General features: G+C 30.0%; 1 protein-coding gene across 3 annotated transcripts in view; it reads left to right on the top strand.

Annotated features, from left to right (window-relative positions):
• The window catches only part of DYNC2H1 (dynein cytoplasmic 2 heavy chain 1), a 253153-nt gene that overhangs the window by 117479 nt on the left and 115648 nt on the right, over positions 1 to 20026 (top strand). For all 3 annotated transcript variants that reach the window (XM_016163676.2, XM_016163673.2, XM_016163675.2), the window contains 7 exons: positions 883 to 1002; positions 1584 to 1718; positions 3358 to 3501; positions 4706 to 4795; positions 14261 to 14326; positions 16051 to 16101; positions 16861 to 16938. In XM_016163676.2, the coding sequence (XP_016019162.2) occupies positions 883 to 1002; positions 1584 to 1718; positions 3358 to 3501; positions 4706 to 4795; positions 14261 to 14326; positions 16051 to 16101; positions 16861 to 16938 (684 nt within the window). The remainder of the gene's footprint in view (positions 1 to 882; positions 1003 to 1583; positions 1719 to 3357; positions 3502 to 4705; positions 4796 to 14260; positions 14327 to 16050; positions 16102 to 16860; positions 16939 to 20026) is intronic.

Here is a 20026-nt window from a genome sequence, read left to right as displayed (position 1 = left end):
TGTTAGAATTAATTGACAGAATTGCTTCTGTAATCTAAGAGCTCCGTAGTAATTGCTGAGACTGGTTATTTAGGTCTTCGACAAAAAGTACATGACGACACTTATATAGCAGATTTTGAATTATACATTTTATAAATATATTTTATGATATACCAGTGTCTTTCTGTAATTTAAAGTTTCAAAATTAAGAATTTGACATAGCATTTTTAAAAAACAGCTTTATTAAAATTAAATTCACATATCATATAATTCAGCCACATAAAGTGTGTAATTTAATGATTTTTTAGTGGAAGCCCTGGGACTTAACGATAACTTTATATTTAACATTTTGATTAACAAATTTTCCAAAAGTGGCTGAGCTATTTTACTTTCTCGCCAATGATGTATGAGTGTTCTACTTCCTTCACATTCTTATCAACAATGGTTATTATTTGTCTTTTTAATTGTAGCTATCTAGTGTGTGTGAATTGGTATTTCATTGTGATTTTAATGGTATACTATTTTAAGTAGATAACTCATTTCTTTACGTGAATACTTATTAAAAACATACTGCCTCTATAGTTTTTCTATGTGTAATCTAATTTTAGAACTAAATATTCCATATTGATAGGTTAAGTAATGTAATTTCTTATACCTCTCCTATCATATTTAACAATTTATCAATCAGGTTAACTATTTATTTTATCTCTTTTTTGTCAAATAATTGTCACGGTGTCTCATATGTTTAACTAGAATCAAATGAAGTACATAGTATCATAATACTTATAGTATTCGGTCAAACACAAGGCCTATTTTGTTGGAAGTTTTTATTTTGTTTTGTTTTGCTTTGTTTTGTTTGAACCTTATCACTAGAATAAATTTGACCTTAAATTTTTTTTTAAGCTGTTGGCTTTAACAATTCAACATGAGAAACCTGATTTAGAGGAACAGAAAACAAAACTATTACAACAGGAAGAAGATAAGAAAATACAGTTAGCTAAGCTTGAGGAATCTCTTTTAGAGGTAAAACTTTATTATTTAGGATATATATATATATATATATATATATATATATATTTCTGTTATAGTTTTTCTGTAATGAATATAAATAACTATTGTTTTTTTTAAAATTAATAGTACCTTTAGCATGTTTTTGGTAATGTCAAAGACATATCAATATATATCTTAAAATTCAAACAGAAAAGAAAGTAAATATCTTGGAATACACGGTCTTAAGAAGTAATGCTTAAGATAAGCAATTTTTAACTAATACTGTTCTTATACTGTATTATTTCACTAGTAGTTTATTATCTGTTACATGCTTAGAATTTCAAGAAGCATTAAAAGGTTGCTTGAAATTATGGCTTAATCTGCAACTTCAAGTAGTTTTTTATTAAATTGATAAAATTAACATATATGGAATACTTCAATGACATAGTATCATATAATGATTTACTATATTATTATTATAGGCTCTAAAACGTTGACATTCTTTTAAAATAGCTTAAGTTCCCACAAACATCACCAAGTTAATGATAGTGAATATGTGCTTCTTTGATTGATTATTTTAATATGTATAATAATGTTAATATATTTTTCTACAGACACTTGCTACATCTCAAGGCAATATTTTGGAAAATAAAGATTTAATTGAATCTTTGAATCAGACCAAAGCAAGCAGTGCACTTATTCAAGAGTCACTTAAAGAATCTTACAAACTCCAAATTTTCCTTGATCAGGTAATTTTTCCTTCTTTGTGATCTAATATCATGTTTTCTTAAACTATTATGTTAATATAATTAAAAATGTAGACTCAGGACTTTGGGAGAATAATGATTGCAAAAAGAGAAAGCTTTTCAAAAAAACCAGAGCCTCGGGTCTGAATCTTATAATAGAGAGATTGATGAGATTTGGGGACATCAAGGATAAGAACTGCTGGTCAGTATACACTGCTGGGTTCTACTGATTTTTGGTATAATGTTATCCAAAGTTCTAGAGCTATAGTTTTGTACTGAAATTGAAAATGAGCATATTGAAAATGACTGTTAAACCATCTTTGTCATTCTTGCAATGTAAGGCAAGTTAAATATATTAATTAAAAGAGCTATAAGCTATTTTTTCCACTAAAACGTTTTTTTCCTACTAATCCTAGACTATGTGATTGTGATGATCTGAACTATATTTTTTACAAATGGTTAAAATCCTATTTACTTTTTTAAAATATTTCTTTTTGCCAAATTCCAACTCCCTATCAGTAAAATATATTGTTTCGTCCCCTGCATCCTAGAGACCAAACTTTGCTTGAAGAAAATCATACAACCAAGCAGATGAATGTTACTATGAATCTGTAGGCTCAAAACTGACCTAGGCCCTCACTGATATTCTTTAATTCTTTCCTATTCACCTCAATAACTTTTCTTAGATTTCCATTTTAATATTTTTCATTCTTTACTCAAATTTTACAATTACATATTATTATTTCTTAACTTGGGTAAGAGATCTATTGAAACCAGAATAAGAACTAATTTATAGCTCGATTCCAATCCAGTTACCCCATCTACTCTAAACTTGGCCAGACGTCATGACTGTCATTCTACATCAAAAGGAATGTGAACTTTCTGGGCCTTCTTTCCTGAATAGGAATTGCTGAGTCACCCACATAATTTTACCAATATCATATTTGTTATCCTGGTGCTTTGATCAGAATGATGTGGGGAACCACTGAGGCTCCATTCAGAACCTTGAGGCCATTTAATCCTATGATCATCTCATTTTTATTATCCTTTATCTTCAGTCAGAATGAAAGCCCCTGTGGTTATTGGCTCTTTCTGTGCTTATGTCGAATAATGTTAGGGGCTTTATTATCTTAATGTGGACTCCTTTTACAGTCTTCTCTACTCTAGTTCCATCAGTGTTGTTGTTGACACCAGTCCCATACGCTTGGTTCACAGTTCTAACTTTATTGCAGGGATAGCCTAGTAGTGCCATGCCTGCTTGTATTACCTAAACTGGTTTTCTTTTGAAGTGTAAAATTGCATCATTTATTCTCTTATCACAACTGTTTACCATTCCATTTTATCTCTAATCCCTAATATGGGTGCTCTTGGTCCTCATTAAGATCAACCCTTGAACCACACTCCTAGCTTTGCAATCTGAGGTGTAGAGTAGTATTTAAAATATATTGCCCTCAGTTTCATAAAAATAAAGACTATATTATGCAGTTCTTTCAGTTATAAAATTCTTTGATTCGTCATCTTCATTCGTTGGATATATTTAGAAATAGTAAGGCTGTGGCTAGATATGTGCATAGTGATCATTAGGTGGCAGTAAAGCACTAGTACTCAGTTGTCTTTTTCTCCTCCAACTTATGATCCTTAGGAGCGCGATGCCTATCTACCCCTGGCTGAGAGTGCCAGCAAGATGTACTTCATTATCTCTGACTTGTCCAAAATTAATAACATGTACCGTTTTAGTTTGGCTGCATTTCTTCGACTTTTTCAGCGAGCTCTGCAAAACAAACAGGTATGTTATTGGTTACCCAACAGCTGAGACTGAGTGAGAGAGATCACTTTACTAGGTGATTAATCTATAATAATAATTTCCTGAGAAAATTTGTTTAGAATTATATTTCAAAAGACTATATGAAACAATTTTAAAGTATATTTAAAGGAAACTAGCTTCTTAATTGTAGTTTATATTCTTAACAAACTGTCCCAATGTGATAGTCTTCTTAAAAGATACGATATATGTTCTGAGCATAAATTAAGTAATAGATGATCATTAAAAAACACAGATGATTCAGGAAGTATAAAAATAAGAAATTATCCATATAATTTCATTACTTGAGGAAACAAGCTTTAAAATTTCTCTGTATACCCTTGAAGCTGTAATATGTGCCAGTTATTTTTCTAGATAATGGGAATATAAGAGTATTAACCTGGATTGATGTAGTATTTTTAATTTCAGTAGTAAAGTGGTATGGTCAAATTTATTTCATACTGTATTATTGGAAATGGATTGTAATTTTTATTTATTAAAAACTTTAACTATAGAAAAACCCCCACAAAATTCAATGAAGAAAATTTGAAGATTTAATTAGCTTTATTAAGTGATTCATGATTAGGTAGCATCCCATCTAGCAAGTAAAAGAGCAATCTAAAGAATTGTACAAAATGGAGGATTTTTATAGGAAGAAGGATGAGGCATGGCAGAGGAGTTGTTAGTAGGAGTTTTCAGTCCAAGACATCACCTTTTTTGGAGCAAGGGAATGGTGAGGGTTTTATCATGCAGATTGCTTCTTCCTTTGAGGGGCCAGGTAGAGGGATGAATAGGGCCTAAGTGACGGATTACCTTACTGGTGCTTGACCAGAAAATTTTAGACTGGTTGATTAAGATTACATTTCTGGTGAAGGTCAAAACTGCAGTTAGGTCAAGTATGAAATCTAGGTTTGGTATCATGAACTTTAGCACAAGTGATGCCATTTTGGACCTGTAGTTTTCTATTTAACAGCTGTCTACGTTAAAAAAAAAAAAAGTTTTTTTTTTTTTTTTATTGTGTTAGACAAGTTTAATGCACTTATTTGTTTAGTCCTCTGAGTTTGATGGCAAAGATAGTTGTTCTGGAATTAGCTCTGTGTCTGGAGAGCAATTTATAAATGTGATTAAACTATGGGTGTCTTTTAAATGTTTATAAATTCCCTTTCAATTTTCAAATTGTAATCTACAGGATTCTGAAAATACAGAACAGCGAATCCAGTCTCTTATCAGCTCATTAAAACATATGGTATATGAATACATATGCCGCTGTCTTTTTAAGGTAAGAAATGTTATGTTTTTCACATATAAAAATACTATCTGACCTTTGATTTAATACACTATGACAGTTAAATTATGTAACTTTACCTACTAAAAAGGCATCGAAGTTGACATTTCTGATATTTTCACAGAATTATATTCATTACTATCTAGAATATCTTGTAGCATGTTGGAATGTGGTAGGGCGAGAGGTGACAAGTGAAGAAGAAAGAGCAAACACTGGGTGAACTGACCTGGCTCTAAACATTGCAGGAGCCACTGAAGGAGGAAACTACAATGGATTATGTAGGTCCTTTTCTAGCTGGAGTTTCTCAGCCTCAGCACTATTGACATTTTGGGTCAATTATTATTATTATTGAGGGAGGCATTTTAGGATATTTTGTGCATTTTAGGATATATAGCAGCTTCTCTGGCCTCTACCAACTGATGCCTGGAGCATTCCCTTTCCCCCAGTTGTTACAATCGAAAATATCTCTGAACTTTGCCAAATGTCCCCTGGTTTGGGGACAAAGTTGTTTCCTATTCCTGCCATTAGGAAGTAAACTACTAATGCTTGATTATGCATTGAGAGAAATTTGTCATAGAAGTCTTTATATTATAAGGGCCCCAGAGGAATAGACAGTGAAATATACTTTAGAAATTTTTTAATATTATAGAAGACATAGGCTTTTAATTTAGGAATTTTAAAAAATATCAGTCCCTTGGGTATAGCTTGAGATATGTTGAAGAAGAGCTTTATAAAGATAATTAACTGTGGGAAATAGAGTTATTATGATTCAATTATATAAGCTCCTTAGAAAGCATTGGAAAAGATATAGTTAATATATTCTTTAGAGAGGAAAAGTAACTTTTATGATTAGAACGATATTATTGAAGATTTCGAGACAGAGAATAAATCCTTCAAAGTACCTTTCAGCACTTCGACAAGGAATATTACTGGAAATGCAAAGAATTATAGTTGAGAATTTCTGCAGAATTCCTTCTTTACTAACTGTGGATTTATATTTTTCTTTTAAAGGTCTTATAGTTAACTATTGTTCTAAAAATTACCTTTTTGGCCCTTAGTTTTAGCTTGTGTAAAATGAGGAATTGAAAACAAATGATCTCGAAGCTCATTTTGTCACTAAAATATTATGACCCTGCATATAAGGGTGACATATCAGGAGAATTTCATCAGTTATAGTCTCATATCTCTAACCTTTGTATAATACATTGTCTCATGTAATATATTAAGCATTCTATTTCACAAAGGAAAGTTAAAAATGTTTTCTGAGTCTCAAACTTTATTGAGCTATATAGAAAAAAACCTTAAAGAATCATTTCACCTTCTCCAACTCTTACTTCTTCATTAGAGTAAATTAGTTCAAAATTTGATGTTTCTTATATTCCATTTCCTTTCTCTATATATTCATATGTATAAATACATAGATATAGTTTTTAAAAATTTTTCCTTACGATATATTTTGTTCTATTGTATCTCTTGTTGCAATAGCTCAAGATCTTCCATAAGTATAAGTATGTTAACCTTTTTATATTTAGTGATTGTGTGGTATTCCATAATATGGATATATGCTACTTTACCTAACTACTACTTTATTGGTGGATATTAGATTACATATATATATATATATTTTGCTGTTATGAATGACTGTGGTAAAACACTGTACACTATATTTATATTTATGTACATGTGTAAGTAATTCTATTCAGTAAATTTCTCAGTGAAAGTGTAATTACTGGTCCAAGGGTACAAAACATTTGAAATTGTGTTGAATATTATTGAATCGCCTTCTAAAATTCTTTACCAGTTTATACTCGTATCCATGGAGTATTTAAGGTGTGTCCTTCCTTGCATCATTATCAACCCTGGTTATTATCAATTTTTTAATTTTTACCAAGTTGTAGTTTATAAATATCTTACTTTTTAAGTTCATCTCTTAATTTTTATTAAAGTTGTTTATTTTTATCTTCCCTTCTTATGTGCCATTTTTGCCTATTTGCCATAGTTGTCTTTTTTTTTTACTATTTTAGAGAATAAGCTTACCTTTATAGAAAAAGTCTACTTTATTGTATTTATTGTTTTTATATTTTTAATATTTTGTTTATATATTATTTTTATATTTTATTTATATAAATATTTTTAATTTTTGTATTATTTAATTTATATAGTTAGTTTTTAAATATAGCTCTAATATTTTTTTATTTTCTAGTACATATATTAAGGCTGCAAAGTCTTATTTTGGTCATTCTCATAATAATATGTTCAATACTTTTTTTGCTTTCTTTTAAAGACCTCTATGCTAAAATAGGTTCTGAATTAATGAAAATACTATAGCACTACAGTTATTTTCAGATGTCCCCCCAAATCCTTTTTGAAAGTAATGTTATAAATAAATATTATTCTTGAAAAATGTTTCAAGTCAAAAGATAACAAACTTTGTATTAAAAAAATTAGTAGTTTTTCTTTTTAAAAAAAATTTTTCATAATTCTTTATTAACAACATGTGTGGACACCAGTTAAATCTAAAATGTTTGTAGTTTTTCTTATTAGAATTTTCTTGTTTCTAAACTATGTGTCTTTATTCCAGTTTATATTATTTCATTTTAGTAATGCTATATATTTAGTGTTAAGATTTAAATCCTCATGTCATGTGTTTTATAACGTAATTAGGGAAGGATATAATAAGTATTCAGTACCAAATAGTTAAGATATCAATGAAGTATAGTGAGAGTTACTTCTTTTAGTTACTTTACCTTTTAAAAAAAATATTGAACAAGGCAAGGCTGTCCACTATCACCACTGTTATTCAATATAACATTGGAGGTCCTAGAGAGTGCAATCAGACAAAAGAAAGATATAAAAGGCATCCAAATAGAAAATGAACTCAAACTGTCACTATTTGCAGATGACATGATTCTCTATATAGAAAACCCTAAAGACTCTGCAAGAACACTATTAGAAACAAGAAGTAAGTACAATAATGATTCTGGATACAAACTCAATGTTCAAAAATCCATAGTGTCCTATAGTCTAATAATGAAGTGTCAGAAAAAGAAGTGGAAAAAATAATTTCTTTTGCAATTGCAACAAAAATAATAAAATACCTAGGAATAAATCTAACAGAGTATGTGAAGGACCTATATAATGAAAACTATAAGAACCTGTTAAAATAAATTGAAGAAGATACAAGGAAATTGGAAAGATATTCTGTGTTCTTGGATTGGAAGAATCACCATAGTTAAAATGACCTTATTAATTAAAGCATTATACAGATTCGGTGCAATCCCAATCACAATCTCATAGGCATTTTTTAAAGAAATAGGACAAAAAATCATCAGATTTGTATGGAAGCACAAAAGACCCCAAATTGCCAAAGCCATCCTGAGATAAAAGAACGAGGCTGGAGGCATCACTCTACCTAACTTCAAATTATACTACAAAGTGACAGTAATCAAAACAGAATGGTATTGACAGAAAAACAGACACACTGACCAGTGGAACAGAATAGAGAGTACAGAAGTAAACCCATGTTTATATGGGCAAAGAATTTTCAACAAAAAAGCCAAAAATGTACAGAAAAGAAAGGAAAGCCTCTTCAATAAATGGTGCTGGGAAAATTGGAAGGACACTTGCAAAAGAATGAAACTAGACTGTTGTCTATCACCACACACCAACATTAACTCAAAGTAGATTAAGGACCTGAATATAAAACCAGAATCAATGAAACGCATAGAAGAAAACATAGGAACTAAACTCAAGGACCTTGGACTTCAAGAAGATTTGATGAATTTGATCTCAAAGGCAAGAGAAGTAAAAGCTAAAATAAATGAATGGGACTTCATCAAACTAAAATGTTTCTGCTCAGCAAGAGAAACTGTCAACAAGGTAAAGAGACAACCATTTGAATGGGAAAATATATTTACAAGCAACACCTCCAATAAGGGCCTTATATCCAAAATATACAAAGAACTCATATGACTCAATAACAACAACAAAAAATGATCCAGTCAAAAAATGGGCAGAAGACCTGAACAGACACTTGTTCATAGAGGACATACAGATGGCCAACAAATATTTGAAAAGATGCTCAACATCGCTAGCTATTAGGGAAGTGCAAATCAAAACCATAATGAGATATCACATCTGTTAGAATAGCTATAATCAACAAGACAGGTAATAACAAATGCTGGAGAGGATGTGGAGAAAAAGGAACCTTCATATACTGCTAGTGGAACTGCAAATTGGTACAGCTGCTATGGAAAACAGTATGGAGGTTCCTAAAAAAACTAAGAATTAATCTACTATATGATCCAGCAATCCCTCTACTGGGTATTTACCCCAAAGACTTGAAAACCCATATCTAAAAAGGTATTTGCACATCGATGTTCATAGCAGCATTATTCATAGTGGCTAGAACATGGAAGCAACCGAAATGTCCTATGATAGATGATTGGCTAAAGAAGCTGCGGTACATATATACAATGGAATATTACTCAGCCATAAGAAGAGATGAAATACTGCCATTTGTGACAACATGGATGGACCTTGCGATAATAATGCTAAGCAAAATATCCAGACAGAAAAAGTTGAAAATCACATGGTATCACTAATATGTGGGTCATAAACCTAAAAGCAACAAATGGACAGGACAAACAAACTCATGGACATGGGCTATATTCTAGTGGTTACCAGATAGTAGGGGGTGGGGGAAGAGGAGGGATGTAGGCATGGTAAAGGGGGTCAAATATAGCGGGGTAGGAAGAGGGTGGAGTGGGTAAAAGATCAAATAGGGGGTAGCTGAATGAAACTGGACTTTGAGTGGTAAACACAATAGAATATACTGATGTGAAATAATAATGTACACCTGGAAATTATATAATTGTATTAACCAATGTTACTCCAATAAACTTAATTTAAAAAAATAATGTATTTTCTGTAGAATATTAGAAAAATATTCTAAAAAACAAAAATAAATAACTTAATCCCATGTGTATATATATATATGTACGTATATCTAACCGATGTTACCCATATATATATATATGTGTGTGTGTACATATATGTATATATGTGTGTGTGTGTATATCTATATTAGGCTAAAGCCACCATTTTGTTGCACAAGGAAGGAGCTTATTAGACTTAATATCCTTAACATTTTAGTACCCAACTGGAATTTTTCATTGCCTGTCTTAAGTAATACTTTTCTATTGTGAGCAGCTAAAAACACTAAAGAAAAATAAAAAAGAGTTGTGGTTTATAAATCTTAAAACATGTTTTTAATTGATAATGGAATGTCTTTTATAAAATTCATATTTTTGTATCTGTGATATTAAACTTATTTAATATGAATCCAGCAGTCTATAGAGTTTCAGCAGTGAATAAAAATTCAGAAAACATATTAATTGTAAAGCAATCAGGTACATTTCTCAGGATTTAGCAGTATAATCTTACTTAGGATGGAATGAATTTCATATTTTAGTGAAAGCTTTTTGGGGTTTTAGCAATCAGTATTATGTTAAACTGTCTGCCAGCGTTTCTCTCATGTTGATTTTGCTGTTGTGTTGGTGATAGCATTATGGCAACAATAGACTTAAGCTAGAGAGAGGCTAGGGTTATTAGTATTCACAACACATTGAAGTGAAAGCAACTTGATCTGGAATAAAAAATGATTGACTTGTGGCTTAAAATTTAGACTTTTAATAAAAGAAACCTAACATAGAAAACCGTCTAGCAATTTCAGTTTAGGTAATTGGCTATGTCATTTTTTTATTTTTTAAAGAGATGAACAGTGTGTTTCAGTAACCTAAGTATTTTAGGCAATTAGAGGATAAGTAGCATATTTAGTTTTTCAAAGTTGATGATTATAATAAAATTGTGTATAAATTAATCCTTTTTACATATCATTTCTTCATCCCAGTTTATCATTTGGAATAGATAGAAAATAATGGAAGGTGTCAGAATGTTAGTTTTCAACTATATTGTATGAGAATATGGAAAAGGGTTGGAAAGAAGGTTAGGAGAACATATATTATTGTTTTCCTTTCCTTATGGAAGTATTATCTAATAGAGAGATCTGAAATCATATAGAAAGACTGGTGAAATATGAATAGAAGTTTCTTAATGCAAACTCCTTGTAAGTTTATGCCTCTGCAGCTAATCCTGCCTCTCTCTCCAAATGAATTTTCTGGTTGAGTAAAATTCAGGTGAATATTATGTTTTAAAAATCAAATAATAACAGCTTCTCATGATTGTATTGATTTTACAAATCATTTAATTTGGATTCTGGCATTTTTTCCCTATCAAAATGTGTTCTCTTATAAAAGTGTTGGGTGTTCAAAAATTTTGTAACCTGTAACTATTAAAGTGAACTTTAATAATTTAGATTATTTTCTTCTGTTTAGATAAACTTTGAAACTTTTAGTATTATATCTAACATTTTAGATTTCTGTAAGAATATTTGAATGTGCATAGAATTGTTTGTTAAAATATATGATTTACCTTCAAGCACAAGTGAGAATACTCAAGTTCTATACTATCAACTTCTTTGAGATTAAAGCAAGATTTTTCTTCATATCTGCTTTATACTTTTTCTTTAAACATATTTGAAAGCAATGGATATTGTAAAGTAGAAAGAAAGGAATGAATCAATTATACTTTCTACTGCTTCTTCGTCTTTGAGAATTGTGGAGTTCATGGAATATTTTTGAAATAAATTTTCTTTCCAATATTATGTAGTTTATCAGTTTACTATAAAGCGGATAGTTATCCATCACCCTTTAAGACTTACAATGTTCCAGGCACTGTGTAAGTGCTTTGCATATATTGTGATTTAATTTCTACAACAATGCTATTATGTAAAGGAGGAAACCAAGATTTAGAGTTGGTAACCTTTCTCTAGGTTTCTCAGATGAATGGTGGAGCTGGAATTCAAACCCATTTAGCTTGATACTGAAGACTTCTTGCTAATAGGATGTGGATGAAACCATTATATCTGGAAATGTGAACTTAATATCAACTATAAAGATGACTTTAAGATTCTCTCACATTGTATTAATTATGTTCTAATACTTCACTGTTTTTGAATATTTACTAGACTATTGTGATGGCATGGAATGTGTGCTGACTTATACCACCTAGTAGTTTACCATCTCTTACTGATTTTTCTTAGTTAATTACATAGATGATCATTTGAAATTTTTCTTATTATATATTTCCTTCATATTAAATTATTTTATAATGGAACCTAAGTATACTGAGATAAATTGACATTGAATTAAAGCACCCAAATTTTCTAATCTGATGAGCAGCATAGATCAAAGGTATTAGAGATACAAAATATTTTCTCAACTGTGGATATTGATAGTGTTTTCTTTTTTTTTCTGAAATAAGTATCAGAAAATCCTTAAACTTGATCTATTTGTTCTTAATTTTACTTCAGTTTATTTGGAAAGAATGTTTTCTCTCTCTCATTAAGTTATATTCTTAGGTTTATTCCTAATTATTATTGTTCTCTCTTATAGTGTTATTGTAATTTATGGGTGAAAGGATTCATTGGTACAACTGGGCAAGCAGATAGCTGCTATAAACAGCTTTCTTCTGCCATCTCTAGTTTGGGAAACATAGAAATTCCTGGTTTGCCTTGCTTAGGTCATATGGCATCCCTTTATCATTTGTGGTACAAACTCGTGTAATTGGCTCAACTATGATTATATGCCTACCCCTGAAGGCAGGTGTCTTCTGTGACCAAAAAATGAAGAGAAGGGTAACCATTACCCATTGATTGACTACATCTTTGTGGCTGTTTTTTGCCAATATTTTAGAGTTTGGCCTCAGTAATAATTGACAGCTCACTGACTGTTAGAAAATCTGAAAATAATAGAGTGGCAGTGCCTTGCCTTCTCTCCATTAAAGCTAGAGACCACATTAATCTTCCTCAGTTCAAAGAAATAAATGGCTAAATAAATATAATAATATTGTGTGTGAATTTGTGTGTGTGTGTATATATATATATTCTTTATCTGCAATAAAGAATTAACTATATTATTAAGTTATAAAGCCTTCAAAGTAATACATTGATTATCTTATTTATCTTAATCATTTTTTTACCTTAGATAAAGGCTAGTTTTATAATCATTTTAAATGTCCATTAATTTATAAAATAAGCATCTTAGTGGCTTATTCAGCTAGTCACTATTCAACCCCAAACCTGAATTCTGAAACTTCTAATACCTAAGAGCACTACACATCTCCTCAAATGACATCCCTTGCTTTTTATAATATTTTAAATCATGTGGTAGCTATTTTATACACATGATAGTTGGTTGTAACTTTTTTTTTACACACCTACGTGATGGTCATCTGCTTCCAATTTTTATATTTTGAGGATTTTTTTACTCATTGACTCACTATAGTTGTGAACATGTCATTTTATTGAGCACTTGCTATGTGTATATACAAGCATACACAACATATACTTTTACAAGATAATTCTTTTAGGTATATTATTCAAGACACTAGATCTTTCCTACAGAGGGGTGATTTTCTTGCAAGTTGGGAGATCACTTGCTAGTGAGGAGGGTTTTTTTTTTAAATGTATGTTGTATCTTAATATCCTTATATTTATCTCTGTATAATTATATGTACTTATTAGATACAAATAAAATATTATTTACAATATAGGGAAAGCTAAATACAATGTTTAAATAAGAATATGGTAGGAAAGATGGTGCTTCAGTAGACGAGTATTTTTTGTTAGTAAACATTTACTGTTTTTTTTTTACAGAAATGATATAAGCTTAGTTTAGAAAGTTTTAAAAATAAACATAAAAACCTAAGAAAAATAAGGACATAGCCTATAATCTCAAAAATAAATCACTGATAAAATTTTGACATCTTTTTAATATTTTTATGGATATATATCCATGTATGTTTATATAAACATATTCTCCTTTCAGTCACAATTTCCTCCACTATAAACAATCTTGCAATGAATATCCTTATTTCTTATCTAGGAGTACATATATGACCCCTTTGCATAATTTCTAGAGATGGAATTTATTGACTTATGGATATACAGATTATTCAAGAGCCTATAGACATCACAATGACAAATTGGAGATCGCTAATACAATTATTAATTACTATTTTAAGTTGATCTGGCTAGTAATGTCTAAGTCAAACCTCAGAATTGGATTTCAGGTAGCTAAATAAATCTTTTATTTTTAATGAAATGTAAATGATGATAAATTCTTAGCACTTTCTCTAAAAATTTTAGCACTTTCTCTATCTTCCCCACCCCCAGCTTAGAAGTGTTTTATGTAGGTGTTATCTGAATAGTCATTTCTTATATTGATAAATGTAGATAATTTGAAGACAATACAGATTTTGTGAATGGAAATTTAAGGAATATACTTTTATAAAACACAAATTTAGAAAAAGAAAGATAACATCTGTTATTTTTTTCAGGCTGATCAATTGATGTTCGCTTTGCATTTTGTTCGAGGCATGCATCCTGAACTTTTTCAGGAAAATGTAAGTTGAAGTAAATGTTAGAGTTACATAGAAATTTGCTAATGGGTAGATTTATGGTTAGATTAGAAATTATCTTAGGCTAGAAATCATATATCAAACTATTAACTTTTTACTAAGTTAGACATTTAGTGTAAGATGCTCATTTCCAGTTCTACTCCTCTCTGAGTGGGCCCAGTATTCTGAAGTAATGGTAAGGCAGGAAAAGAAATGTAAGTAACTTACCCACACTGCCTAGATTTTTTTGAATCCAAGTCCACTTACTCAGGACATCAGAAGAGTCAGCCTTCCTATATTCCTGGGCTAAGCGATGGAACTGATAAATATGAAAAATGAAACAATATGGGTATACAGCTACATTATTTATTACCTTCACTTACTTGCTCAGAGTCAGCAGGTGAACAAGAAAGTAAGCAGTTTTCAGAAGCTTCCTTGAGCTGCAGACTTATGTTAATTTTTAATGTATAATTTATCTTTGTGTTTGACTTCATTTCTGGGCTGCCATATTATACCCTCTCAAACTTGAAAAGAACCTCCTTCAAGCTACAGCTAACTAACCTGTCTCTTGTGTGCTTCTAATATTTAAAAAAACATATTTATGATTTTTTTTCACTATTATGCCATTATCATAAAGTGAGAATCCATTAGTTAGGGTGGGAGAGAGTAGTTATATGAACAAAACAACTTTGACCTAGTAATATTTAACTATGTGATCAGATTTTAATTATGTTCTGGGTTCCCCTCATTTAAATAGTTAAAAGAACACAGACCATTCCACATGCTTATTATGTTTGTTTTGGTTTTTCTCTACTTCCACATGTTCTGGCTGACTTGTATAGTTTCTCCTGAATTTATTAACTTGACTCATTTTATTTCTACTATTAACTTTGATGCCTTAACTTCTTCCTGTGTAATGTTTTTCACTATGATGAATATGGTCCATACTGTATAAGACTTAATATTACCTATTATTTCCCTCCTGGAGTATAAATAAATTATCATTGGGGAAGGAAAACATTTTTCTTTGACTGATACATAGTATAATAATCATTCATATTTTATTTATTTGTGATTATATAACTAAGTAAGAAGAGTGAGTGCTAAGGGTGGATGGAGGCAGGAAGTATGTTACTTTGGTAATTTTTTCATATATAGCTCTCAAATTTTAATATGTTTTTACTGACCAGTGTGTAACAAGTAGTATGATAGTGCCCATTATTATCTGATTGGGGGAACTCAAGGTGAAGACTTAGATTTTCTTAGAGTACTGGATTTCATAACAGTTGATGAATTTTGAGTCTGTAGATTAATGCAATTGCTTTTTTCTATTTTTTCCCAACATATACAGTTTTTAAACTTTTAGTGCACCTTATTTATCTTTTAGTGAGATATAGCATATAATAGAACAAATTAATAGGTAGTGACAGATGCTAACTGATGCACATAACATTTACATTTTTAGATGTTGAGACTCATATATATACATAATGTAGTTTCTGTTTTAATGAAATTATTCTTAGTAGATTTCACATTAATGTTTTATCTTGGTAAATGAACTTACAATGTACTAGAAATAGGAAGATGTGAAAGGAGTTTTTCTTTTTTTTTTTTTTTTACCTGCATTAGAAAGCTGCACTGTGAGCCATCTTATAGAAATATTAAGAAAATTTTATTAACTGGTTAGTATTTTTATGTTTTTTTGTGTTCCTCATATTTTTATTCAATAGGAATGGGATACGTTTACAGGTGTAGTTGTTGGAGACATGTTGCGGAAAGCTGTAAGTAAAAATAATAAAATCTACTTTTAGTGAAAATAGTTCTGCCTTAGGCTTTATGAAATATAATTTACTTCAGAGGACTTTTAAATTATTATTGAAATTATACTTTAATTAGAGGAATAAGTCCTTGTCTCTATTGCCCTTCTATAAAATGGACCTAAATGTGTATTTTTGTCCTTGAAGACATATTTTTTTGAAAGACATTTTAATTAAATACTGAGAAATTAATATGCTTTCTTTTTTCATTATATATGTTTTGTTCCAAGAACACTAATAAAATCAAATCTTATAACTAGACAATTTTTCTTATGTAACTGAAGTTTAAAAATTACTTTTTAAAACTTTCGATAACTTTATTCAAATTTAGATTCTTGTCTAACAATTTTCTGTTTGACATGTAATGGATAATATTATTCTTTAAAGGAACATACCCAACTATAATGCAAAACCTAGGTTATGTCTGAAATGCAAGATATAATTAAATATAATATTATTTTATGGCAGTTTCTTATTACTTTTTTTCTGAAGTTTCACAGAAGATTAAGCACAGTGAAAATGAATGCAGTATTTGTCGAAATGTTTATGCATTATATAATATAGAATTTTAAAATATTGACTTATAAAATTCAATAAAAAAATAACACATAGAATGAGCTTTTTAAAAAAGTATTGCTCATAAAATTAGCTAGTCAATTGTTGAATTTTTGTAAGTTGGAATTTTACCAAATATACCAAAGATAATAATTGCTTTTATTAAAGGACTCCCAACAAAGAATTCGTGATCAACTTCCATCTTGGATAGATCAGGAAAGAAGCTGGGCAGTAGCAACATTAAAGGTACTTTTTTTTCCTACCATGAGGGATATTTAAATTTTTTCCGTATTTGAGTTATTTATGTTTATATTTTTTATATGTTTCTTATTCATACTCAGTGTTGATGTTTCTGTCAATATGATGTAAAATCTCTGGGTAAAAAGATATCAAAGAGTTATTATGACTAATTCTTTAGTCAGTTATTAATTACATTTTTCACTCAACATATACATCTTGAGTCTCTACATTGCACTCTATTCTGTGCTGTATAACCACAGGGAATATAAAGGTAAGTAAATAAAAGATCCTCTCATATGACAGGTGGAAGCTTTATGTGTACAATAATTCGGGATTGGTAATGAGATGTAGTCTAATGCTTATCTTGAAAAGAGTTCAAAGTCATACTCTTTCACTTCTACTCATCTTTTAAATATCTCATATTTACATCTTCTCCAGGCTTGCAATCACTTTCTTAGTTTTGGCTGTTGTTATTCCACTGGATTTATCAAGTAGACCCTGCTTCTCATCTCAGACCTCTCCATTTTATTCTATCTTTTATGTTTTAAAGTTACTTTATAGTAGTGCCCTATTTAAAACTTTTTAATGTTTTCTTATCATTCAGGGTGAAGTCCATGGTTTTTTTTTTTTTTTTTTGATAATATAGAAGATGATCTATGATCTGTTCCTTACTTGAGTCTTCAGTTTTACTTCCAGTCCATCTCCTTAATGTTTCTTGTATTTCCCGTTTCCATTATTCCCTCTATCTGGAATGCCTTTTGACTGTTTTTACTGTAAAAGAACTATTTTTTAGAACTTACCCAAAGCTTTACCTCCTATTTGACTTTTTCCATGATTTTTCCATTCTATCTTTTCTATCAAGATATATCTTGAACATTTCTATATCATAGCACCTACCATACTGATACAAAATGATTTATTATGTCTGCCTCTTCTCCTAATAGGTTAAGTCAATTTAAATTAGAATTCTTGCCTTATTTAACTTTACTTTCCTAACATTTAGTGTAATACTTGATTCATTTATTCTTTTGTTTATTCAGTGAGTGTCTACTATATACCAGATGTATGGTCAATTATTGTTTCTTTTTTTGGTTGAACAAATTAAGGTTATGAGTAGACAAATTAATGACATATGGCTAAGGTAAATTTTGCACTGTTCATATATTCCATAGGGATGAAATATTTATTAAGTATTTATAATATACTGGTTGAGGATGGAGAGTACAGATAATATAAAAGTCTTGGTTCCTACTTTCTAGGAGTTTATTACCTAGTGTAGGAAATGTTTTTTAAAAGTTTTATAATGTAAAAAAATGGAAAAATAGAATTCAAAGGGATTTTTGAATTATTGGGCAGGGCATCTGAACTATCTCATGCACTCCTAATGGTAAGATTAATAATATCAATATGATACAGATAATTATTGTTTAAACAGTTGATTTACTGAGAGGTTACAGTTGAGGATAAATCTTACAATATTCACCTAAAAATTGTAATGATGCTTTTTCCACATTTCTGTTTAAGTAAAGATATGTAAAACATTTAGGAAAGGCAGTTTTACTATTCAGAAAAGTTTTATAGTATACATTAGTGTTTTATTATCCTTCCAACATTTTCAAACAAATTATCTTAATTATCACAAAAACCCTAAGAGACAGGTATTATTAACTCTCTTTTTATAATTGAGAAATGAGAGTCAATAGTAGTGAGTCGTTGAATGAAGGAGTCTAAGGTTTCTTTTAAATTTCATAAATATTTTTGAGGACCTAGTATGTACTAAGCATCATGTGAAATACTTTAGATGCATTATCTTAACACAATAACCTAATGTGAGGTAATAATTATGCTTGTTTTAGGGAAAAGGAAACTGAGGTATAGAGAGGTTAAATAATTGACCCAAGATCAAATATCTGAGCTGTTTTGCAGCTATGATTTCAGTTTAGGCATTTTAACACACAGTCCATAACTTCAATATCTAGGTTTTTCAAATGTAATGTTTTCTTTCTTTCTCTCTTTTCTTTCTTCCCTCCCTATCTCTCTTTCTCTCTTTTTTCCTCTAGTATTAATTAGGTGGTGAGGATGGGGGTATGGGGGAAAAAAGCAGTTCAGAAACCTAACTCTTAACAGTTCTATATTCTTTACTCAGGCCAAAATGTTGTTTTTGTGGGGAATAAAAGACAAATACAGTTCTCTCGAAATCTATACATGTTTTCATTCCTCTTTTTCTTCCCCTGATTGTCTTTTGAACTGTTATAATAGTATAGTAGCACATAGCAAAAACAATAAAAATAGCTAGCTTTTACTGATGACTATGTTCAAGGCATTATGAAGAATTTAAAGTGGATTATCTCACTAAATATATTCAAAACTATTTTGAGGTTGCTGGCGTTTTGTTCCCATTTAACAGCTGAGGAAGCTAAGGCACAGAGTGATATCGTCACTTTTTTATGGTCACTTACAAAGCAGAGTCAGGATTCGAAATTGGGCTTTTTGCTGCAGAGTCTGGGATTTTTACCACTATTCTTTACTGCCTTTATTTTGTAAATATTTGTTGGATAAAAAGAAATAAATTCTGTAGCATAGCACTGATTGTTTTCTTTATTAATCATTTATTTAGTGCCAACTACTAGTCAGCATAGTGCTGGAAGAATGACAAATATATACTTTGTAATATAAAAAAATTATGCATTGAACAAACACAATACAGAGTAAATAACAAATAATTATCTTGTGATGTGGTTGGCACCATACTACACCAATACCCCTGGCAATTTAACCCAGTGTCTAACATACAGCCAGAAGGCTTTCTAACTGTATGTAGACAATCTGAAATTTCTGGCCAGATACATGATGATTATATAACATGCAGCACATATAAATTAGTGTCAGTGGAGCCTTATATACTAATTGTCAATAAAGTTAATAGAGTATTTTTCAGTGTTATTATAATAGGATTAGATCATTTATTTAAAAAATTGAAATATACTTAGTTAATTTTCTGCTGTATAAGTTTAATTTTAGTTCAATTACATAATGAAATTTAGGCAATATAATGGATTACTTAGAATATAGATATTTGGATAAAGCATCCATA

Source organism: Rousettus aegyptiacus, unplaced genomic scaffold, assembly GCF_014176215.1.
Source record: "Rousettus aegyptiacus isolate mRouAeg1 unplaced genomic scaffold, mRouAeg1.p scaffold_m13_p_5, whole genome shotgun sequence".
Taxonomy (NCBI): domain Eukaryota; kingdom Metazoa; phylum Chordata; class Mammalia; order Chiroptera; family Pteropodidae; genus Rousettus; species Rousettus aegyptiacus.
The sequence above is the reverse complement of the archived record's forward strand: the minus strand, read 5'-3'. Positions and strand labels throughout refer to the sequence as shown.